Source organism: Anabrus simplex, chromosome 1 (assembly GCF_040414725.1).
Source record: "Anabrus simplex isolate iqAnaSimp1 chromosome 1, ASM4041472v1, whole genome shotgun sequence".
Taxonomy (NCBI): domain Eukaryota; kingdom Metazoa; phylum Arthropoda; class Insecta; order Orthoptera; family Tettigoniidae; genus Anabrus; species Anabrus simplex.
Window position 1 is genome coordinate 776,438,395 of NC_090265.1, and position 25,231 is coordinate 776,463,625.

Below are 25,231 nucleotides of genomic sequence, written 5' to 3' on the forward strand. Positions count from 1 at the left end.
CCTTTTAAAACGAGAAACAATACGCAAGTGGCGCTCGTAGTGGCGTGACCTGGAAACTCGTGCCAAATTCAAATATTAATGGAAATTCATATACCGAAATGGATAAATAAATTACGCCTAGAAATAAATTTTTATGAAGTTATTAACGTCAAAGCTGCTGAAGCAATTCTGGATAAATGAAAGAAGAATTATTTAGGACCTTAATACTTAAAGACTAAAATTAGACATATATTCAGTTATAAAATCCACTGCTGTGGAACTGCTTCATCTTTCATTCATGCATTACTTTCCTTAGGATTACCATTCCCGCCTGAATTTTTACGGTTAGATCAGTCTTTTATTCATTTAAAGTCATTGTTCCATCACATTAAGACACTTGTCAATGAACAGATCGGCATATTCCTGTCTTTTTCTCTTGAAAGGAGTACCCCTTTCGGAAGGCGCACTAGCATTCTCATCGAAATTCTTACAATTTTTTCCCTTTCATTTGACACCCGTCCACATGTGACGCAGTTTTGCCCTATTTTATTTTCTTCTTTGCCTTAGGTCATTATTGAAGAGCTTTTTCCTCCGCGGTCTGTACCTTCTCTGTGGTGCGTCATATATGATTTTGAAATAAGTTATTAATATCGAAATATCTCATCTCCGAGGTAAACAGGATGTTATGCAAAGACTTTTCTCCTGATGAAGGAATGAGTGAGGGCCCCAGCCCATCTCTGGTAGTGAAGTACACACATTTTATTATCTTATGAAGGTCGCCGGGAAGGAGATATATCGACAATCTCCACACACAATCATTTTTGAATACTCTCCAAAATAATATGTTCTGTGTTTTTTAAATGTCATGAATTTATTTATCGTTCATTTGAAACTTTGATTTTTAATGAACTTATGTATTATAAGTCTTATCTCTTTCTTTCCTTTCCGTTAATACGTTTAGTTTGGTTGCGTACATATATTACATAGGACAGAAAGAGTCTAACTTCGAACAGTTTCTTGTTTGCACCGATTGACAATTTATCGGACCGGAATACTTTTCCACCGCATTGCCCCTTTCGTACTAGACTCTGCAGTCTTACCATTTATCACGTTGTATTATCGCGATCTCTTCATTTGCATTTTTCTCCGTGTTATCTCTGCTGGTTGGTAATGTCGTGTCTGGAGTAATGAAAGTGGGGGTGTGGAAATGGTAGCAATATGCTAGGCATGGTTAGTTTTCCTTTTATATTTAAAATTTTCATATTATATAAAAAAAGAACATGGTATTTTCTTTAAAGTCTCTTAAAAGCTCTTATCATGAATTTATTTATCTTTCATTTGAAACACGGAGATAACACGGAGAAAAATGCAAATGAAGAGATCGCGATAATACAACGCGTTAAAATGTAAGATAGCAGAGTCTAGTACGAGAGGGGCAATGCGGTGGAAAAGTATTCGGGTCCGATAAATTGGTGATCGGTGCAAACAAGAAACTGTTTGAAGCTGGGCTCCTTCTGTCCTATGTAATATATGTACTCAACTAAACTAACCTTACTACGGCAAAGGATGGAAAGAGACAAGACTTATACATAAGTTTATTAAAAATCAAAGTTTCAAATGAAAGATAAATTAATTCACGACAATGAAAAAACACAGATCATAAATTATTTTGGAGAGTATTCACAAATGATTGTGTGTAGTGATTATCCATATATCTCCTTCCTAGCGACCTTCATAAGATAATAAACTACCAGAGATGGGCTGGGGCCCCCACCCATTCCTTCATTAGGAGAAAAGTCTTCGCATAACATCCTGTTTACCTCGGAGATGACATATTTCGATATTAATAACTTATTTCAAAATCATATATGACGCACCACAGAGAAGGTACAGACCGCGGAGAAAAAAGCTCTTCAATAATGACCTAAGGCAAATAATGAAATAAAATGGGGAATAACTGCATCACATGTGGACAGGTGTCAAATGAAAGGAAAAAAATGTAAGAATTCGCGCAGAAAAATAAAAGGGCTATCTCAAAAGAAGCCCAAAAGTAAAATATAAGGTTACCGCTAGGTCGCACAATGGCAAGACATAAATCGGATGCAAAGATGGGTCAGTAAAATAAAACATTAATCCAGAGTAAATAAAACTAAAGTGAAATAAATCTTTCTCCTTCTTTGTGTACTAAAATACGATTATTCCACTCAACAGTACGACAAACATACAAAATCGGACATCTTACAGATTCAAAGTGCCATATACAAATCCACCAAAATGCGAAGTCACTCAATATCTGGTTGGCCATCTGGTTGACCAAAACTGTCAACGCCATGTTCAACATTAGTAGTTGAGTTATGCTACATGCAGACTGTTTCTGTATAATAATAGATCACATAACATTTGCATTAAGTAATCACTCCTTCTCAAGCTGAATAATGTCACTTGCACACAAATCGTTAGTATGAGGGCCATTCAAAAAGAAACGGGCCAGAGGCTATGAAATGAAAACCGCTGAAAGGATCGTTATGCATTTGCCTGCGAAAGAAGGTGCGGTCCCTATAATAGCGCTGAGGTTCTACATTCTCCGCTGGAAGGACACGGGCGCATACTACGTGACGAAAGGGCGAGCACGCACACCTCTTGATCGTCCACTGCACCCAGTCGTGCTGACAACAGTGAAATACAGGCTTCAAGAGACGAGCAAAGGGATGTAGAGTGTTTCCTAACAGAGGAACGAGTGAGGGGATGGTAAAAGAAAAGTGAATAATGGCGTATGGCTTTTAGTGCTGGGAGCGTACGAGGACGTGTTCGGCTCGACAGCTGCAGGTCTTCCGATTTGACTCCCTTAGGTGACCTGCGCGTCCCGACCCTTTTGGGAATCTAACCCGGGACCCCTGTGACCAAAGGCCAGCACACTAACCATTTAGCCATGGAGCCGTACAGGGGATCGTAAATTATCGAAGAATGGCATACGTGTACGGAGAGCATAGCATGTCCGTTGCAAGTGTCAAGGCGTTGCACAAGTGATTCAGGAAAGGACGAATGTCGTAGGCCGATGACGCACGGTTTGGAACGCCACACCGCATTATCGATGCCATTGCTCAGCAGGTGGATGCCGTCATTACGCAAGACCGGCGAGTTACGGTAGCAGACATTGCCGCAGAGGTCGGAGTGAGCGTCGGCAGTGTTTACTCCATCATTAAGGACACAAACTGAAATTTCGCTAAAAAAAATTTAAAAAATAGTGCGCCCAGTGGGTGCCTCGTAGTATTCAACCAGGACAGCTGCGCTATGCCGAGAAAGGGAATTAGTTCCTATCACGAGTGGTCCCTGGAGACGAGACATGGTGTCATAACTTCCAACCCGAGTCAAAACAAGAAAGTTTCTGGTGGAAGCATGCAGGATCGCCGCGACCCAAAATATCCAAGGTGAACTAAAGAAGTCTCTGAGAGGCAAACGGTTTACCTCGGACGAGGAACATCAACTTGTTCACTTGTTCACAACGCAGCCCCAAGAATTTTACGAGACGGGAATTATCGCCTTTTGTCGCAGTGGAACAAGTGCCTGAACAGCGCTGGCAATACTTTTGAAATAACGGTACAGGTTTTCATTTTGTAGCCTCTGGTTCGTTTCGTTTTGATTGGCCCTTATATTTAAATGTGACTCTTACCATGGTGTGTATCGTAGTATAGTAAGTGAAATTAAATCAAGGTGTACCACGTCTATTGCTATCAACAATAGTCTATAACAAAGAAGTGATCTCTCAGGTGAAACTATACCGATCTGGAAGCAGTATGTATGAGAGGATAATTTAACTCGAAAATTACTTCCATCTTTCAGAAAATATTTCATTGTGACTGACAACTAAAACTGCATTAGTTTTGCTGCACCTTCATTCAATTTCACTTACTGTACCAGTATTTTTACATCGTAAGTTAATATCATAATTAATAGTAACCACAAATACCATCTGAGCTAATGTTGTGATTAAAAGGACATATTGTTATAGAAATTGTTAACTGAATTGATGATCTCTGTTCCAGATGATCAAACGCTATGATCAGCTTCTATTGCACTTCGTTATGGATACCACTGAAAACATCCCTGGTCTGCCAGGCCTCTTCATCGCTGGAGTGTTCAGTGCAGCCCTCAGGTCAGTGTATATCACTTACATGCCAAAACAGTTGATGTAAATACGTGAATTACTTCCGACCAGCGAACAGCGAGATTCAAATTTTGCGTACACTGAAATGCTGAACAAACGGATGAAAGGTAAATTCAGGTTATGTGTTTCCTGTTACCGAAAATTCTCTGAAATAAAAAAGGCAAATTACCAGAGTACCTGAAGATAAAATTCCTGCACAAAGAAATAGTTGCACTGTTATAAGTTCACTCGTGTTGGAATTTTCCATTTCACCTCTGCACTCACTCATTCAGGCGACCGCAGAGCAACTCCCGCTCTCCAACACGGCCTCTCGCAGCTCAGAACAGTTCCGTTCCCTGCACGCCACACAACACGGAGTCAAGGCTGTCTTCTTTTATACAGGTCAACCAAAAATGTTCCAGCGCACCGGGAGTTTGGACTCCGGGGAGGCCTCGTGCAGATCTTATTTTTTATTTCACACCCGTAGGTGACATGCGCGTTGTGATGGGGCTGAAATGATGATGAAGTCGCACATACCCAGTCCCCGTGCCGGGAGAGTTAACCATTTATGGTTAAAATTCCCCACCGGGAATCGAACCCGGGACCCCAGTGACCAAAGGCTAGTACGCTAACCATTTAACCATGGAGCCGGACAGGCTAGTAATGGGTCATGTTTATCTACGTAGTGCGGTACTGGCAGTTATTTTCGGAGATCTGCGTTCGATTTCAAGTACTGACAGAAATTAAAGATTTGCAGGTGGGCTGTTGAGTGGTTAAAAGTGGTACATGAATTTCACATGCTTTGAGGGCGTGCCTGGAAAGATCTGCCCCTCCTCGGTACGAGAACCCAATTGTACTTAATATAAGATAATGAATTGTTTTATAATTACGTCATTTTTAACTTATGAAAATCGTATACGGTGTCATTATCACGGAAATTCGGGAAAGGGACGCAAATACGATTAGTCACCATAGACACTCAAAATAATTATAATTCTACGTCCGATGAATCATGGTTCAGGACAAACATTAGATGCCCTAATATCACAGAGTCGGAAGAAAACTAAATGTGAAGGCCTACAATATCGAAAGCTCATAAAACTGATCAAGAATATCATTAACTTGACCATTGTTGTGATGCGACTTCTCTCTTCTGCTGCCACTCATCTCCGATAAATGGGATTACTGCTGTTCCCCGAATAAAACAGCCTGGTTGAATATTGGCGGAAAGTAGCTGGGGAATTGGATAGCTCTGCGCAATCTATATAACTGTCGCGTCAACGACGAGTACTGCAGCTAGGAAGGAATAAGCCATGAAGTTAAAACAAACGTCCAAAAATATTGTTATCGACAGAATATCGATCCCTCATTTCGCCATACAGAGTTAAGTGCTGTAGCATGCGAGAGCATTTTAAGAAATGTGAAGAAAATTTACAAAATATATTTCATAGCTCGTTCAAAAATGTTTTAAATTGTATAACCCTTGTAGACCCAAGTCAAAACTAATTCATTCTTTACTAGTCTCTTTTTAAGTATTCAAATACACTCATGTTTATAAGCTAAGGAATCTTCGAGAAACACGGAACACCATTGCATTATGCCGATAACGTGTGGACTAAACTGTGGCTGGACAGCACCGAGTCATGTGACCAGCCGGGCAGCTTAGTACGAGACTGATTCGTTTGTGTGAAACACTCCCTGTAGGCAGAGCTCTTCAGTACAGTATTTCTGACTGCGCGTCGCGTGAGTTTGATACACAATATTCCTGCCATAGGGAAGCAGGATGGCACAGAGAACACATTTCGATTGGTATGACACATTCATGGCCAGTACCGACAAGATCGACAACGTGCCACAACACAATCGTTACATTGCCTGAAGTGCCCGAGGACGTCCAACCAGCACAGCACAGCACAGCACAGCTAGAGACCTCACAGCACAACTCTTGTCTGACTGTCGGCTTCGAAAGGTTGTTCTGTATGTTCGGCGACCTGCCCCGTATAGTGCCTATGTTCTTACCTTGGACGGCAGGTACCCGACTGCAGGCGTTTCTTGTGATGGGTGCTCTCTATAGCAGGGGTTTCCAAATTGCGACCTGCGAAGCCACATTTTGCAGCCCGCGAGAGCATTTTAAGAAATGTGAAGAAAATTTACAAAATATATTTCATAGCTCGTTCACAAATGTATTAAATAATAACCCTTGTAGACCCAAGTCAAAACTAATTCATTCTTTACTAGTCTCTCTTTAAGTATTCGATTTATCTCAACAAATTATTTTTCAAATTTATAATGTAAATTCCGCTCTTTTATGCAGTTGTAAAATAGTATTTTAGGCAATTAAAATTATCAAACTTGCATTTCAGTTGAACTAAGCTTATTGTTTTATACTGATACTTCTTAGCTATTTGCGGAATTTTACAAAAATTGGCCTATTATTAAAGTGCGGCCCGCGATCGAGAATAAGGTTTCCTATGTGGAACTCAAGCCCTTACAAATTGGAAACCTCTATTCTATAAGGATGATATCCTGCAACAGTGTGTATGGCTTTTCGTGGTGCATATGGATGTGCGTTCCATCCGATGGACAATAATGCTCGCCCACACAGGATTGGCCTGGTGGACGAGAATCTGCAACATGAGGACATCATATGTCTGAAGTGGCCTCCGTGCTCTCCGGACTTAAATCCGATAGAATATGCACGGGACGCTCTACACCGAAGGATTACAGCCTTAACACCGCCAGCATGGACCATTGTTAACCTCCAAAGGGCGCTTGTCTAACAATGGGATGCATTACCGCAAGCCTGTTGGGCGGCTTGATCCAGCCATTATGCATCCTGTATTGCCATGAGAGATTGTCTCACCCCACATTGTCGTTCTGTATGCCACCGGTGGAGCTACACCACACATGCCCCGTACCAATCACTGTCCACGTCCAGATTTCCTGTATTCCTCGTACACTGTGTCACGAGTCAAACTGTTGCCAGAGCAACTTTTAGTGCACATATTATCACCGTGCCCCGTGATATTCCATGGATCTCAAATATACCGTAAGTCTGGAGATAAAATTACATTTTAAACTAATGCATGAATTTTCACGAAAATTTGTGGGAATGACACCTAAATAAAATAGAGGATTGGGTGTGAATTTACCGTAATCGAAATCAAAACTATCGTTTATTATATTGTTGAGCGTGATCAAGTAGTCTTGTGAAAATTTCAAATCTTAATGGAGTCCCAGATCTGTGTAAAATTAGGTGATTGATTTCGCTGTGTTTAACGTTTCTGATTGTAAATTTTACAGACTAATTTTGACTATTGATATATTAGTGATGTTCTTCCGCCTTCTAGGTTTTATGAGGTCGACGTTTGTTTGCCATTCTTAGGACCAGACGCCAATCCTATTGCGTGTGCCTGTGGTGGTTGGTGGTGTGGTGTGTTGAGGCGAATATAAACACTCCACCCGCGAAGCTCATTTGAAATTCCCGGCTCGGCTGGTAACAGCTTGATTCGAAGGGTGCCTCTTTATTTCCATGGCATCACATAAACTGCAGACTTTCTTTCTTTCTTTCTTTCTTTCTTTCTTTCTTTCTTTCTTTCTTTCTTCCTTTCTTTCTTTTCTTTCTTTCTTAATCCGTTTACTCTCCAGGGTTGGTTTTCCCACGGACTCAGCGAGAGTTTCCACCTCTACCACCTCAACGGCAGTGTCCTGGAGCGTGAGACTTTTTGGTTGGGGATCCAACTGGGGAGGACGATCCGTACCTCTCCCAGGCGGCCTTACATGCTATGCTGAACGAGGCCCTTGTTAGGGGTGTGGGGTGGATGGGACCATTGGAAGGATTAGACAAGCAAGAGGAAAGGAAGCTACCGTGGCCTTAAGTTAGGTAACGTCACGGCATTTACCTAGAGGAAAAGTGGGAAACCACGGAAAACTACTTCGAGGATGACTGGGGTGGGAATAGAACCCCTCCCTACTCAGTTGACCTCCCGAGGCTGAGTAGACCCGGTTCCAGTTCTCGTGCCACGTTTCAAATTTCGTGGCAGAGCCGGGAATCAAACTCGCGCCTCCGGGGGTTGCAGCTAATCACACTAACCACTACACCACAGAGGCGGACAACTGCAGACTTAATAATAATAATATGTTTCTTTCAGCTCGTTGTCCAGCGTACTCAACTCTCTGGCCGGAACCGTCTACGAGGACTTCGTCAGCCCATGTCTGTCCGGCAAAATGTCGGACGAGAAAGTTAACATGATAATGAAGACTATTGTTGTTGTCATTGGTGCCCTCTGTGTGGCTCTGATCTTTGTGGTGGAGAAACTGGGAACTGTGCTCGAGGTAGGTAACTTGATAAGAAAAAATATATAAATGTTGTTGCAACTTCCTACCAAAATTTTATATTAACATTTTACCGTATCGTATTGTCTCGGACACTCCCGGCACTAAAAGCCATACGCCATTTCATTTACCGTATCGTATGATGCACTCTAAAACCAAGAATACGAAAACCACATGGATACATACACATTTCCATACACCTCATAAATCAATGTCCAGGCTTCTTAGATAATCCACTGATTCAGGTGTTAGGTGCACGAAATCCCTGAGTTCGCCGTGTACCATGTGAGTGAAGGTATCTCGGCACCGCAGTCAGACACGGGAGACGCCCACTTTCACCACTTCAATAGTGCATCAATGAAAAAACCACGGCTAGCCTAGTCCACGTCTGTCTAGGTAGAACGACTGCAGGATCCTTTACTGCTACAGGCGACATATCATGGAATTCTGAAGCAGAATTTGAATTCCTGTTCAGGGTCCACTGGCTCGTAATGCTATTCTGAGCCGGAGAAACAAGCTGGAGAATCTAAAAGCAACAGGTCAGTCTCCTTTGCCATTTGTACAATGTCTAGAAATAATTATCTAGCTAGATTGACAGTAGCAAGGGAATCACTTCTTGTTCCAGAGCAAGGTGGCATTGGACCCGAAAAGGGCCTGACTCGACATAATAAGACAACTTCTTTTTAAGGATGGTAACAGGAGTCGCTTTCATTGGCTTAACGTTAGCGTATAATGCTGTAAACCTATATTATTGAATTGTCTGCCATCACACGAAAATCAGTGGCATAAAGCTAGGCGATCAAAACATCTGCCTCGAACACACATGGCAACCAGCCTCCGTTTCCCGGATAAAGTCCTGAAGATCTTCACGAGAGCAAAACATATCTCTCCAACCAGAAATCCCGGTTGGCTACGTAGAATGAAAATTCAGATGATCAGTCAATAGAACCATCTGAAAACTTGCCCGTGGACATGACGATAAATGCCCTGTTTGGAAAGCTATGAATAAACTCAGAGAAAATCCATTAGCGTCGTGCGTTACAGTATGGCAACGATTTTCGCACCCTTTCCTTCTATAACAGTTGGCGTCCGAAAAGAACCTGGAAGGCTGTGGTGTCATCCGACAGTTAGAGAAGTGTCTGTAGAATCGCGTAATCATGTTTATCTAATTTTAAAATCTATTATGGTGACACATGGAATGCTGGGCTGTTGGTTATTCTCACATTCTCGCGGAATGGCTGTCGGCTTCGCATAAATAGGATATAACATTTATAAATGAAGTAGTTTCATTCGATGATGTTTACAGTAGTGTTGCGTGCACACTTCATTACGTGTTTTGGAGGCATCTGAAAGAGTACGCGCACGGTAGCACAAGCAAAGAAGGACTTTCCTAAGAAAATAAATTTGCACTCTTCGTACACTGATATGCCATAGGAATTAGAAAGATATTTTAGAAGGCTTTCGTTTGGAGCGTGGCATTGTATGGAAGTGAAACGTGGACGATAACTAGACCAGAAAGGAGGAAAATGGAAGCTTTTGAAATGTGGTGATACAGAAGAATACTGAAGGTAAGATGGGAAGATTGAATCAAGGATGAAGAGATACAGAATCGAATAGGTAAGAGGAAATCAATTTTGAGTGAATGTTAGGACACATCTTAAGACACCTAGGACTTGTTCGGTTGGTTTTGGGGGGAAATTGTAAGTGGTAAGAGCAAAAGGGAACACCAAGAGTAGCTTAGTTTTAATATTAGCTGAGGATGATCCCATAAGGATTGAAACATGTACTAATTTATTGTAACTTATTTGCTTTATGTTTTAAGAGGCCTAACATCGAAGGTCATCGGCCCATTTATTGTAACTGAACAGCTGGCAAGATAAACAGCATAGAGCAAATGTAGGAATGAAAATGTTAGCACAGGATACGGTGGCATGGAGAGCTGCATAAAACTAGTCTGTGGACTGATGGCTCAAGCAAGAACACATTGTGATGTTTACAGCAAGTTTAATTTGTATTCAATTTGCAAAATATGCAATTCCGTTTTTTATTTGTTGTTTATCTCTCTATTTCCTCTTTGTGGTGTTCTAGTCTCGGGTAATAATAAATGCTCCAGTTTCATTCTACAACTCAGCACAGTTCGTGCATTGTTGTCCTAGGCGAATGGCGCCTAATCTATATTTAACATTAGAATGCAACTAACGTCCATTATATCCTGCGTAATATAGTACGTCCTTGGAAAAATCACGGTTTGCTCTAGTGATTTCTGTAGAAAAAATACGATTTGGAACGACAGTCACTTCTCCAGACACATTTGCGCTAGAAAAACACATGTTTCGAAACAATTTTATTTCACAGCATGAAAGACCACACATAACGGAATATTTATTTATTCGTGTCAGATGTACAAAATATGAAACGTGAAAAAAAAGACGGAAACATAAAATGAACACAGGTACACAAATATGTGTTCATCAAGTAACCTCAAACAGTTGCCACCCTAAAACATAGCCACTTCGAGAGCGCTTGAATTAGCTGGAATCAAATCACTAATTGTTCATCTGAATGGGCTCAACGGACAACATAAGAGATGTTGTGTTGTTTGAAATTCGCTACAATCACATAGAACTGTCTTGGTCGGAAAATGCCACTTACACAAGTTGTCCCTTGTTCTTCAAGTTTCAGCTCGCAGTCTGTTCAGGGACTTCCAAATTGTCTAGTTCTCTATGAGACCAGAAGGTAGAGATTCCTTCGGTTCCATCCATTCAGACAAATTATATTTCTTCGCTTCCACATGGCAACTAGTGCTTTTGAAACTGTTTCTTGTAACGGTTGAGTAGTTGCTATGAAGCTCTTTTCTCGATTTTAATCACCTTTCAGCAGTTTGATATCCGTAGAGGGCGTGTGAGGTCATAGTAGATGATTTTCTCCTTTCATTGTTGGCAGACACTTCTCTTCTGATATTAGATGGAGCAATCGCTGCCAGATAGTTCACTTTATTGATGGGACTTGGCCTCAAACAACCTGAAATAATCCTGCAACTCTCGTTTAAGGCAACATCAACTTGTTTTACAATACAGGACAGGTATAATCTCCTGTTGAATACCATAAGGCCAGTGATATCGTTCTTAACGTTTGGGGATGGGTGCCCCAGTTAGTTCCTGTCAGTTCAAGGAGGAGGCAGTTCCTCGAAGAGATCTTTTTCTTCATCTTAAGGCACAGCTTCTTGTATATAAGTGTACGGTCCAAGGTGACCCCCTCGATATCTAGGATGGAAGCAGTGAACCAATAACGTACCATTCCAGAATACTTCAAGTTTCTGATTAGCTTGCATAGGTTTCAGGAGGAAGGCACATACCTGAGTCTTACTAGGGTTGGGTATGAGTTGGTTCCTTTCATAGTGAGTGCCGTATCAAACTTGAGGAACTCCTAAAATGAAACAGTTACTCTGATGCTTTATCCTCGTCATTCCCCAAATACATAACATATGCCAGGGTTGCACTGGTCTTTATGAAACCACTTCCTAAACCAACTCACCACGATGCTAATTAGCTTCCGAACTTCATGTTCACTCAAGATGAACGAGGTGTTTTTATGATTTGTTTTAAGTCTCTTTAGACTTTGTTAGTTGGGTTATTTTGATCTTAAAGAACTAGGTGGCTGATAAAACGTTTTCCGGTTTTTCAATGTAATATTGTTTGTACATAATGATCGTGGTATTCCGTTTTTCGGCTTTAGTAACAATTAGATTATTTTCTTTAATTTTTGAAGATTCTGTATTCTTTTAGGAATTTTGGGAGTGTTTGGGTTATATGAATTACGAGATGTGGTTTGATTGGGTAATTTTTTACGTATTTCATACCTAATCTCTTGTTTTTGCAGGCAGGTACTTTAGAAATAGCCTGCTCAATTTCTGCTACTGTGATTATTAAATTCTGTTGTTTCTTTGAATGGAGCCAGTTAAATTTTTGGACCTCTTCCCAATATATTAGTTTCAGTGTTATCAACATGCAATTCTGTTAAATTTTTGACACGAGGATAAAAGTCATGTTCGTTACCCGAAACTTTATGGTCATTAACTTTTTAAAAGTAGTTACTATTGGATTTTTACTGTGTAAGAGTCGTTCTAGTTTCTTATCTAGTGTATCCTGTTTCTTAGAAAGGATGTTCTATGTTCTAATATTAGCATATCGTTTCTTCGAAAGGATGTTCTATGTTCTAATATTAGTATATCATTGGAAGGGCCCGGCTCCATGGCTAAATGGTTAGCGTGCTGGCCTTTGGTCACAGGGGTCCCGGGTTAATTGGTTAATTTCCCTGGCCTGGGAGCTGAGTTTATGTGTGGTCTTCATCAACATTTCATCCTCATCACGACGCGCAGGTTGCCTGCAGGTGTCAAATCAAAAGACCTGCACCTGGCGAGCCGAACCCGTCCTGGAATCTCCCGGCACTAAAAGCCATATGCCGTTTCATTTCATTCATTCGAAGGAGTCCCATTCTAGAGGAATTAGCGTTGAAGCAGCACTCAGATGCGTGTCATATAGCTGAGAGCTCAGCAATGGCTTTTTCTTATATAGAAATTTAATTTTATTCTTTAGCCATATAGCATTGGTATTTGATTGGATCTGTTGTTGCCAATATGTTAGTTTGTGTTTGTTTCTTGGAAAATTTAGACATTTAAAGTTAAAGTCATTGATAAATTATTTTTTAAAGAAAAACCAAGTTTTTACCAATTTTCAAAATCTTAGTCTCAATATTCAGATTTTACATTTTTCAGAACACGAACAAATCTAACGCTTTTAATTCATCCGTTCCCGTCCACTCGACTCCCCCTACAGCCACTCCCATCACCCCTGCACAGGTAAACGCTGCTCCTAGCTCACAATTAACAGCAGACCACAGTCCCACACGGGGCCACACACGAACCAGCCGGACAAGGGAGGGAGACAAACAGGGCCGAGAAATGAGTAAAAATACTTTATTTATTTTATTATTTCGTACAAGTCTCTTGCCCTGTTTCTTATTTTTCTCTTTCCTTCTTAGATCTTCCAAATAACATATGGATAGCAAGAATTGCTCGACCATGTAATTCAACATTGAGTTATTCCACCTATAAACAAGCCCTGTTTGATCAGATATTCACGTAATCAAGGCTTCCAACATGAGATCACATCGACGTATTTCAAGTTTGAACTCCGTGTTTAAGACGATGTGACCATTTTTAAATTCATTTTCACATTAAACTCAATGGGACTTTTATCATTCAATAGTTGGTCTTAAGACTTACACGAACTGTTCTTTTAATCTGTGTTTAAGAGTCACCTTGACTCTTCAACATTTTAATATGTGTCATTGTATTTATTATTAAGATTATCATGTGTTTTACCATAATAGCTTAGACTGAATTCACAATAGAAGGGACGAATGACGCCCCTTTTCTTAAAATAAAATAAAAGAGAATATTGTATTGTAAAGGTGGAGTCAGTCAATCAATTAGACCTTATTTCATATTGGGGCCGACATTGCGGAATTACTATGAAATTTATTTCTTGCGGTAGAAAATAGGTTATCTCGAAGGAGCGGGTTTTGAGAGGAAGAGAATATTTTTAGATACATGGCCTTCACTCTTTTTTTTAATGAAACTAGGTTATTCATCGATAGGTGTTCCTAGATAATATTTAAGGCGTATGTCATGATGGTATCTGCTTGTTTATAGACTTTTGTCTCTTATCAGCACGTAAGTTATTAGGAACCCTCTGCCATCTGTTGAATATATTTGGAAGCTGGTAAAGGTTAGAGAATCAAAGAGTATCTAGCAGAGAATAGAATTCTTCTGTGATCAGAGGAAGTGTATATACTCTCTGTCTTGACACGTAGTAATCAAACATGTCTGCATGCAATGGCATTACTAAGGATGAAAATCACATAGGGTATATCAGAATATTAATGAAAGTGTTAGTCGCTTAGAACCTGCTAAGTGCAGAATGTATTGCGGGTGAGGGTAAGCCTTCGCTGGCAATTATTTGAGCGAAAAATTCAAAGATTTGATTTTGTGATTACTCAAAGTTGGCTGAACCTAGAAGACCTATCAATGTCGCGTTTTTCACTGGCAATTAATTTCGGAGATTATAAAAAAATATAGCAAATCGGTCCAGTAGAATGGACGTACGAAATTGTCGAAACTGTTTTCGTAAACTCTTTTAATATATAGATTATTATTATTATTATTATTATTATTATTATTATTATTATTATTATTATTATTATTATTATTATTATTTTCAGCTTGGGTACAGTTTATCAGGAGTTACCTCAGGAGCTCTGCTGGGCCTCTTCTCCTTGGGAATATTATTTCCTTGGGCCAACGTTAAGGTAAGCTTTCTCACATTATTAGATGACCTTGATGTATCATAGTATTCGATAGCGAGTGGTTGTCTATATGACGGCTTGATTTCATTCTTACAGCGTGGGACATTTATTTTCCTATGAAGCATTATAAATGACTATAGAATCATTTTGGATACGCCTTAAGTTCTCTCGATGCAACTTCTACTACATAAAATTTCCTTGGGTTATGTCATCGTTTATAGCTGTTAGGACATTCCATAGCCATGTGATTGCAGGAAGTAGGTAACTTTACTGCATTAGACCTCCGATACGGGATAAATATCGTCGGCTTACTTCTAAAACCTCGTATGTTACAATGTTCTTTCTACCCATTATATTCCTTAACACTGGTCACGCCTCCCAGCCACATATTTTTATGCAATCCATCAGAACCTATTTCGTAGTGTTCACTTTCCTGTGCATATGTGTAAAGGAAAATGGACCTTACCATAGCGTATTGTAGGGATGTTGTCTTCATGGCGAATTTAAGCACTCCTACAGTTTAACGTTTTTAAGGTTCATTTTCCTTTACATACAACCATAGGAAAAAGACACAACGAATATTGTTCTGAAGGACTGTACATCCATATGTGACTGGGAGGCGTGACCAGTCTTAAGGAAGAAAATGGATAGGAAGTGCATTGGGAGATACGAGGTTTTAGAAGTAAACCATCGATATATCTTAGGCTTTTCTTGCAGATGTTTTACGATGCACATCGAAATTCCTTTCTCTAGGTCCTTGCTGATGTACATTTCTTACCAACACATATAATTTAACCGTATGTTATCCTTCTGTCGCCATAAAAGTAAATAAAATTGTAAAATTTATGGGTATATACTTTTAAAATTAACGATCCTCTCCCGAATGGATGTGTCATTATACAATGGTAAAATATGTATTCCTCTTCAGTGTCTTCATTTTTCTCAATGAAGTTGAAATAGAAACCTTTATTTTGATGTAATTGAGTGTTGGATACCTAATCAACAGCATTTTTAAAGCTTTATTGTTTCTATAGTGACTATCTATGAGATCTTTTACTCAACTAAGCAAGACAAAGTAACAGTACGTATCTTAAAAAAACCGTAAACAGTTTCGTGGAAGTAATGAGACGGATATGCAAAACAAAAGTACCAAGAACACCAATGAACCAACAAATTATAACAGTGAGCCTCGTCCAGCTGTTAGGTAGAACAGTGGACTTAATCATCATCTTCTTCCTTCCTTCCATGTGTCGTGAGATCGTACCGTCTAGAATATGTATAAAAAGTCAAAGTCACCTCCGTACAGGCCATGAAGGCCCTTGGAGTGGTGGAAGGTAAAGGCTTCCACCATTGTTAACCGCGGCACGTGATGGGGTAGAGTGATTAGCTATATGTTCGGCCACCTTTGCCCCAGGAATTAACCTGGTACTCATTTTTGGTGTAGGTTGAGTGAACCTCAGGGACGTATGCACCTCCGGAAGTGGAAATCTCATTTCCTAAATTTTTACGACTTCCTGACGGGGATTCGAACCCACGTCCTTCCGGGCGAACCGAGCACGCCTTTGCCACCTCGGCCAGTATGGAGAAATAATGTACAGAATAAGGATGGGAAGTAGGGCAGAGAGCAGCGGAAGCATAAGTAGAGGGCAGGGGATTTTAACTGGATTGGACAAGGAAATGCAATTTCACCAATCAAGATTATCTACACCAAGTTTCCTGGTATTCACAACTAACATAATTAATTGCCACAAGTAAACTGAATATGACCATATTCGGAAATGTGAAACATAAAGGAAATCCATAGGGAATAAGAGCTAACCTCAAAATGAACGGAACTCCAATATTCAGAATTCTTAAAAGGACAAACATCCAAAAACAGATACAGTAATACAAATATCGAATTACGGTTTGAATCCAAGAATCCAATGAACGTGGGTATAGCAACCACCAGCAGACGATACTGGCTTTTACAAGTAAGATAAGCCGTATTCACCGGCTTGACACACCTTAATTAGAGATCAGGTACAGAGAAACTCAAGTCCAACAACCACACATAAATGACGACCGACCAGCTATTACAAAGGGGCGGAGTAGTATAATTTACAATAAATTGCTGTGTTTCTATACTGTGACATCTGCACCACTCTCACAGAGAAAATAAGGATATAAGATGCTTCTACAAAGTTGTAGTGAAAGTTGGTGAGGACGAAGGCATTTCGTAACGTCTATTTGAAGCAAGGTACTAATTGTCCACTCTTACGGCCTTTCCAGTTATTCGGCGAAGGTTAGGTAATATAATGACTTCCAATAGCAAAATTTAGGAGGTGCCAGTACTACAATAGCAAAAGAACCATAGTGTTTATACCTCAGTAACTTCCTCCTTCTGTAGTATCATGTAGTAACCGTCATAACAGATCCAAAATAATGCACATCAGGACAACACTAATCGCCCTCTCTCCAAAAGGATATGGCCATCGTTATATAGTATGTTGGAGAGCGAGGAAAGTAGGGGAAATAGCGACATGTGAGCACTTGCGAAACGTCGAGAACTTGGCAGAAACTGAGTATGAGTCAAGTGGTTGAGACGTCATCAGATTTGAAGCACTGCAGGTCGAGCGGCAGAAAATAGTTGGACGTGACAGGAGAACGGCGCTGAATCAAAAAATTCAGCAGTGGTGAGTAGAATATGCTTCATATAAGGTAGGTGTCAGTGAAAGTCGAATTGCCGTAATCAAGATTCATAGCCGCTAGTTTTATGCAGCGCGGTAGCACCACAATTCTCTCTGGGTTAGGGCACGACAAATCTCGGATGCTAGTCCTGGCATTTAAAATTAATGGATTACAGATAGTTATAATAAACTTTCCTGAATTTGACGTGAATCAGCAATATAGAAGACATTTTATCATGACAAAGAAAAATTCCGTACTTTAATGCATTAGTTGTTTACACGCCAGTTTTCTAATGGACCCAGTTTCAGCTATTTATTAAAAAATCCATGATGCATCTTTTGATTTTCAATCACACTTTTCACTCGAACAAACTCTTGAACTGGTGTATGTTACAATACTTGGTTTTGCAGCTACGTCTTCAAATATTTTTCAGGCTTAAATCGGTCAACTGGTGAAGCATTTGTATGTATGCACATAAGGCGGCAGACGTAAACACTACTGTAAGTGTTCATTGCTACCGGGATATTTCCCAATTACGATGTATTTGTTAATAATAATAATAATAAAATAATAATAGTAATAAAAGGTGTCCGCCTCTGTGGTGTAGTGGTTAGCGTGATTAGCTGCCACCCCCGGAGGCCCGGGTTCGATTCCCGGCTCTGCCACGAAATTTGAAAAGTGGTACGAGGGCTGGAACGGGGTCCACTCAGCCTCGGGAGGTCAACTGAGTAGAGGTGGGTTCGATTCCCACCTCAGCCATCCTGGAAGTGGTTTTCCGTGGTTTTCCACTTCTCCTCCAGGCGAATGCCGGGATGGTACCTAACTTAAGGCCACGGCCGCTTCCTTCCCTCTTCTTTGCCTATCCCTTCCAATTTTCCCATCCCTCCATAAGGCCCCTGTTCAGCATAGCAGGTGAGGCCGCCTGGGTGAGGTACTGGTCATACTCCCCCGTTGTATCCCCCGACCAAGAGTCTGAAGCTCCAGAACACTGCTCTTGAGGCGGTAGAGGTGGGATCCCTCGCTCAGTCCGAGGGAAAAACCGAACCTGGAGGGTAAACAGATGATGATATGATGATGATGAATAAAAGGAACTAATTTTCAGTTATCCATTTCTTGCAATCACATGACGATATGGCTTAAATAAAGATACATTTATGAGATCCCAGAAGATCCATATCTCTTCATATTTTCCATGATGATAATATAATTATGCACACGTTTCATTTTCAGTTTGATCATTTTTCAACAACAGTGGTAATTCTATATTTGCATTAAAATTACAGGGTGCTCTAGCGGGCAGTATCAGTAGCATGGCGCTGCTCATGTGGATAGTATTTGGTACTCAGCACAATGTCGCCCTGGGCAGAATTAAACACCCTGTGAAGCCAACGTCCGTCGATGGCTGTGGATTTAACGTAACAGATATAGCAACAACTTCAACATATGATGACGGGTAAGTTTGATGCGTGGTTAACGTAGTAGCTTATTGCGTCATATTATTTATTATTCCTTGAAATCGGTCGAGATATTCCAGAGGGAGCCACTTGAAAATACGTAGTCGAGAACCCCAAAATGGCGTCAATTAAAGATGGCGTAATTAGCCGCTGTATTGGCGCACTAAATTGTTTTCTTTACCTCACCTCCTAATGGTTGGATTTCAATCTTATTTTGTTTTGTTTGAAAGGACTTGTGAAGAGGACATATTTTATTCCTTCATATTTATATCTATATCCTAAGGGTTCTGCACAATTTTCAATTCTTTTTTTTTTAATTTTTAGCAGTTTTGTTTTTCTAATTTTATAATTTGTGGTCTTCTCTTAAATCTATGTTCATTCCATTATAAAGGGTTACTCATTTTAAAGACTGAATCTTCTTTCTTTCAAATTGAACGGTTTTGAAACTTAACGAAAATGGCTTCAAGGCGTCTGCGGCTGGCACAATAATTCTGCTCCCAGTGTCATATGTTGTTAATGTCAATAGTCCAGCGGTTTGCCCTGCCACACACACATACTGCTGAATCATTTGTTGGTGCTGGCTACAGGACGCTTGCAGTATATTTAACGGAATTTCAGAATCCATTGTTTTGATTTACAAATTTAAATGAGACAGAGGGATCAGAAGGACCATTTCGAAAACACAAAACAAAGTGGCACAAAAAGTATGGCCTTAAGTTTAATAAACCAAACTTGACAGAGCAATGAAACGCAAACGTCTATTGTCCTTGTCCAATACGTCATCTGAAGACAGTGTACAGACTCCATCAGAACCAAATGAAAAAACATCAACTATTACCACAGAAAATGACATATTCCAACCAAAAGTGCAGATTTTTATCTGTTTTAGCCATGTAATCACCGTAATATTAGTTTCGTTCTTCCAGTATCCTCTTATTTCGGGATCACCAGTTTTCTGAAAATTCCCATACATAATTTGGGTGAATTTATCCCATGACGCAAAGTACTGTTTCCTCTGTCTTCGGAGGATGTTCCATCCATCTGCGGCAATGACAACCCTGCAAACATTTTATATTTTACTGCGTTTGTGGATATCCATCGCAGATTACTATCTACCTCTGTGCTGCATTGATCCCAGTTTGGCTTCCTGAAGTTCAATCTCGGTTTATGAATTTATCTGACGACTGGTAGTTCAAGACAGATGCTGATTAGTGCGGGTCTGTGTTGGTTTCTTGGGAAGAACTAAAGGACTCTTCTTGTATGGTTTATTTGGAGATAAAAGCCAGATCAGGGTTGGAGTCAGATTGCTATCTAGCAAAATATAAGATAATATTTTGCTTTCATTAGCATCAAAGCTGTGATACAGGTTTTAACTTTCACTCCAAGTCTCTATCCATTTTCATCATTGTTCAAATAGCCACAGGACGTGTGACAGCTATGGAAATCTCCTAAATATATACAGGATCTCTCATATAAACTAAGACCAAGCGCACGCTGTCTGTACACAGCGCTACGGCAGCTGCCTTAACGGAACTTACGTCGCGCGCGGTCGCCCTGATTTAAGCGCGTATGCAATCTTATATGAAATCTTACCACATGAAAGATGCTGGGTGTGTCTTCCTTCCTAGGTTAAACAGTCGTTGTATCTGGTAACCATATTCTGGCTGACCCGAGTGAGTTTTTCCACAGTAATGTTTCTGATTTCATTCATAATATTTTCTTTCAGCTCCTCCGATACATTTTTTTCCTTTCAGTTTACGCTACAAGTAAAAATCACATACTGTTAGATTTGGAGAACGAGGGGAAAATAAACCAGCACATATTATTTTGTCTGCAAACACTTTCCATATTGTAAGAAGGGTATCTTCTCCTCTAAAAGCAGGGACTGAATCTTGTTGAAAACACCCACGCGACTTTTCTCCTTCCATTAACTGATGAAAGAACGGCGGCAAAATGTCATTTTTGTACCTCTCTGTATTTACTGTCGTGTCGAAAAACAAAAAGCGTAATTATTTATGTTGCACTAACCGCACAATAAACATCGACCTTCCTGTCATAATGAGGGACTTCATGAACACCATTAGGATTTTCTTCACACCGATAGTGCGAGTTATGACTGTTCACACGAGCATTAAGATGAAACCAGACATTTTACATACGAAAATGTGGTGTTGCAATGATAACTGTCACACCATATCAACAGCTGAGATTCAGACTGGTGAATGATGTTCGCCAGGTTGAAGACATGCAGGTCTGTTGCAAGGTGAAGAACTACGCGCGCGCCTCCCTTACAGCAGCTCGTGGATCGGAGAGTAGAAACGCCACTTCGACGGTCTTACTTTACATGAGAGAGGCCAGTACAGGCAAGAATAGAGTCGTCCAGTTGAAAAAAGCTGTTTGTAACACTGACAGTTTGTAAACAGATACCATTTTCAAGTTGTTAAGTTTGGGAGTGATTGTTTGTATTTTACTGAATTTTGAGAGTTCACTTCTGGAATGTTGTATTTTTATCACACATAATTGATCCGTGAACAGGTGAGATAATTCTCCCTATCATATTACGTCCTGCAAATTTACCCCTGTTCTCCCGATCCTCTTCAGACAGATGGTTTGTTGGGCTATAATATGTTTCAGATACACAATATATATAATACAGTGTAATTTGTATAAAACTAATGATTATCTTTCGTCAATTATTTTAATAGCAATACGCTGGAATGTTTCACTTACCTATCAAATGTAGCGGGAGTTCTTGGAAAGTTTTGACTGCATGCCACGCGTGATCTTTAGGTATTTGTCAACAGATGGTGCATTTGTAGTTGTAACTTGCAGTTGTTCATTGTCAATGTGGTTTGATCATGTCAGATGCCATTTTTGCTTTGTTATTGTTTGTCAAGATGAAGTACATGTTACATCAAAGGGTATTTCTCCTTAATACCCTTAATACGTACCCAAGTTTTGCAAAGGAATAGAAGTAAACTCATGTCCTCATCCTGTTGTGGTGCAGCTCTTTTCAGGCACACCCGGAATAGAGGTGAGCTGTATGCATAATTTCAACCACATACCAGTTCACAGGGATCCCGGGTTCGATTCCCGGCAGGGTCAGGAATTTTAACCATAATTGGTTAATTTCGCTGACACGGGGGCTGGGTGTATGTGTCATCTTCATCATCATTTCATCCTCATAACGAAGTGCAGGTCGCCTACGGGCGTCAAATCAAAAGACTTGCATCTGGCGAGCCGAACTTGTCCTCGGACACTCCCGGCACTAAAAGCCAAACGCCATTTAATTTTTTACCACATACCAGTCCTCCTGCAATTCTTAAATTTCTGGCAGTACCGGGAATCGAACACGGGCCCCCTGATGACGGCACCTAATAGTGCTAACCGTTACGCTACTGAGGCGGACTGCAAAGCAATAAACAGGCCACAGACAGCAGCGAACGCTCCTCTGCCATCTATAAATAATATAACTTGTCATGACTGACTGACTGACTGAATGACTAATTCATCATCGCCGAGCCAAAACTATTGGACATTAAAATAAATTGAGTATACATTTATATTACAGTGTAAGTGCTCACTAAAGAAGGATTTTAATATTTCGTCACTAAGGGGTGAAAAGGGTGGTGAATTTTTAAAATGATTATATCTATATCTCAAACATTAACAGTTTAAAGACGTGACATTTGGTATTTGGAATATCAGTTAAAAGTAAAGGAACATGTATTTATTTTTGTTTACGGAAAATCCACTTAAGAGGGTAATAATAGGTAAAATACTTAGCATGTATATGGAATCTCTTTTAAAAATAAAAAAACGGTATTTTTGTTTTCGGAAAATCCATGCAGGAGTGTAAAAATGACCGAAAAAGGAACTGGATTCTTTTTACGAGGATACTTATCTGTCAAAACCAGAAGATGTTACAGACGTGAAAACTGGTATCTCTAATCTCCTTTAAAACAAAGAAACAAGTACAAGTTTTTAGAAAATCCACATAGGTGGGGAAGGGGGGGAAGGACTGATAAAGGGGTTGAATTCTTTTTATGGGGATAAGTTTATCTCCAAATTGAAAACTGAAGATGGCACAGACATGGAAATAGGTACTTGGAAACTCCTTTAAAAATAAAGAGACACGTACTTTTTTTTTCGACTTGAGAGAGAACTGATTCTCACATGTAGAGTTCTATGTCGCATGTTCCAAAGTTACCTCTAGCAGTAGTCTAGAGAACTGATTCTCAGTTGTAGAGTTTATGTCGCATGTTCCAAAGTTAGCTCTAGCAGTAGTCTAGAGAACTGATTCTCACTTGTAGATTTTACGTCGCATGTTCCAAAGTTAGCTCTAGCAGTAGTCTAGAGAACTGATTCTCACTTGTAGAGTTCTATGTCGCATGTTCCAAAGTTAGCTCTAGCAGTAGTCTAGTTATCTTAGCCTCGAAAGACAATACGGCAAACATGGTTTACGAAGAGGTTCCTGGGGTAAATGAAACTCAGTTTTTCGGTGAGCTTTATACTGTAGGGTTATTTTCAGATACTGTCTTAGTGCAGTAACGAGGAACGATTACTTTATCGAATTACGATGTCCACGCGTGTCGAAGTTGCGGGTAACAGCTAGTCCTGTATATAAATATTATACTTCTTCATACTCTGAATCTAAACCAGGGCAGAATACACAAGGCTGATTAAAATGGAGCTCGCGTGGCCCTTTTCACTAAATAGCTCCTCCAAAAGAACTTACTGCAAGTTAGCATAAATCTCTTTGCACGACAGCTTCACAAACTGTGTGTTCTTTGTTTCTAGGTACAACAATGACGATGTCTTCTGGCTCTACCGTGTCTCCTACATGTACTACACATTCATTGGGACATGCACGGTATTCATTGTTGGGCTGCTTGTCAGTTTTGCTACAGGACCACGTCGCCCAGAGGACTTGGACGGCAGACTGTTCGCTCCATTTGTGAAGCGCTGGATAGAGAAGAGACAGCAGAATATCGCGACGCATACGGAGAAGGAACTGCTCAACATGCAAAAGACTTCGTGAAGTTGCTCTCCGAAACACTAGTACTTAAAACATCGTCTTGGAACTAGTATCACTAGCTCATAAAACTGACGGACGATTTGAATTACTCAAATGAATGCTTCTTGTTCAGCGAAGCTCAGCTGCCACGTCATAGTAAATGAAGAGCATATTGATGGTGCGCAATTATGTCAAATTTGTTAACTTCACAGGAGACAGGAAAAACCGGTTTCACTTTGTATGCATTGATGAAGAAGTTCATATTATCTTGTATGAGGAAGATTTAGGAAAGAAATTGGAAAAGGCTATTTGGGAAAGAAATTCAGCGATACATTGTGAATGTTTACGTGTTTTTATGCTATAATATCAAGCACTGACGTATAATTTCGGCAATTGGCACTATCTATATGTAAAACAGTAAATAAAACAAACCACAGCGAAGTTCAATTGAGTGCATGAATGTTTACACAGACGTGGAAGCTTGAATGTTTTACCTTTCCTCACCTCATACAATTAGTAGGAGGAAGAGGCAACTCACAACTGCCTCAACTTTCCATAAAACAGCATCAAACGCAATACGAAATTATAACATCTTCGTGGAGTATTACGAAAACGTTCGTTCGGATCGTAGTACGGGAGTTCGCAGGAATAGTGACGCAACTCAAAATATGTCATTTTTTGTTATGAAATTTCCAAACATAATCACTCTTTCGATCTAGAAAACTGTCATAAGTGCAACTTCTGTTCCTCTTGCGATAATTGCAAATGCCGTCATACCCCATCAGTCAATAATACCGATTTGTGATTTGTGATTCATTTCATTGAAACTCTGTGAAAATATGTAATATATGATAAACTTTTGAAATAGTAAAATAATTCAAATATCTCAGAGAATGAACTGGTTGGAATGCTGTGGAACGCAAAGCAATGCAATCCAGGGAAAATAAACTTCAACTTACCTTCCAACTAACAAAAGATACCTACAACAAGAAATCCCTTTCATGGAGGTTCAAAATTAAACATTATAAAACAGTGATTAAACCAGAAGCCCTATACACAGCAGAAACACTAAACATGAATTTCAAAGGCCAGGTGGATAATCTCGAGCTAAAAGAAAGGAAATTTTTAATAATGATCATAGGGCCAACATTTCAGGACAATAATGTACATCGAGAATTAAGTATGCTACAATAAAATGAAAAATTCTCAGATATTATGCGAAAGAGAAAGATAAATGTTTACGGTCATCTTCTCAGAATGAACTCC

The 25,231-nt window shown here is 40.0% G+C and overlaps 1 protein-coding gene across 1 annotated transcript in view; it reads left to right on the forward strand.

Annotated features, from left to right (window-relative positions):
• The window catches only part of LOC136857509 (sodium-coupled monocarboxylate transporter 2), a 144,197-nt gene extending 119,785 nt beyond the window's left edge, over positions 1-24,412 (forward strand). Inside the window, exons 9-13 of the mRNA XM_067136218.2 lie at positions 4,023-4,132; positions 8,275-8,458; positions 14,741-14,827; positions 18,778-18,947; positions 23,749-24,412. Of these exons, the coding sequence (XP_066992319.2) occupies positions 4,023-4,132; positions 8,275-8,458; positions 14,741-14,827; positions 18,778-18,947; positions 23,749-23,989 (792 nt within the window). The 3' untranslated portion in view covers positions 23,990-24,412. The remainder of the gene's footprint in view (positions 1-4,022; positions 4,133-8,274; positions 8,459-14,740; positions 14,828-18,777; positions 18,948-23,748) is intronic.
• Positions 24,413-25,231: the final 819 nt, after the last annotated feature.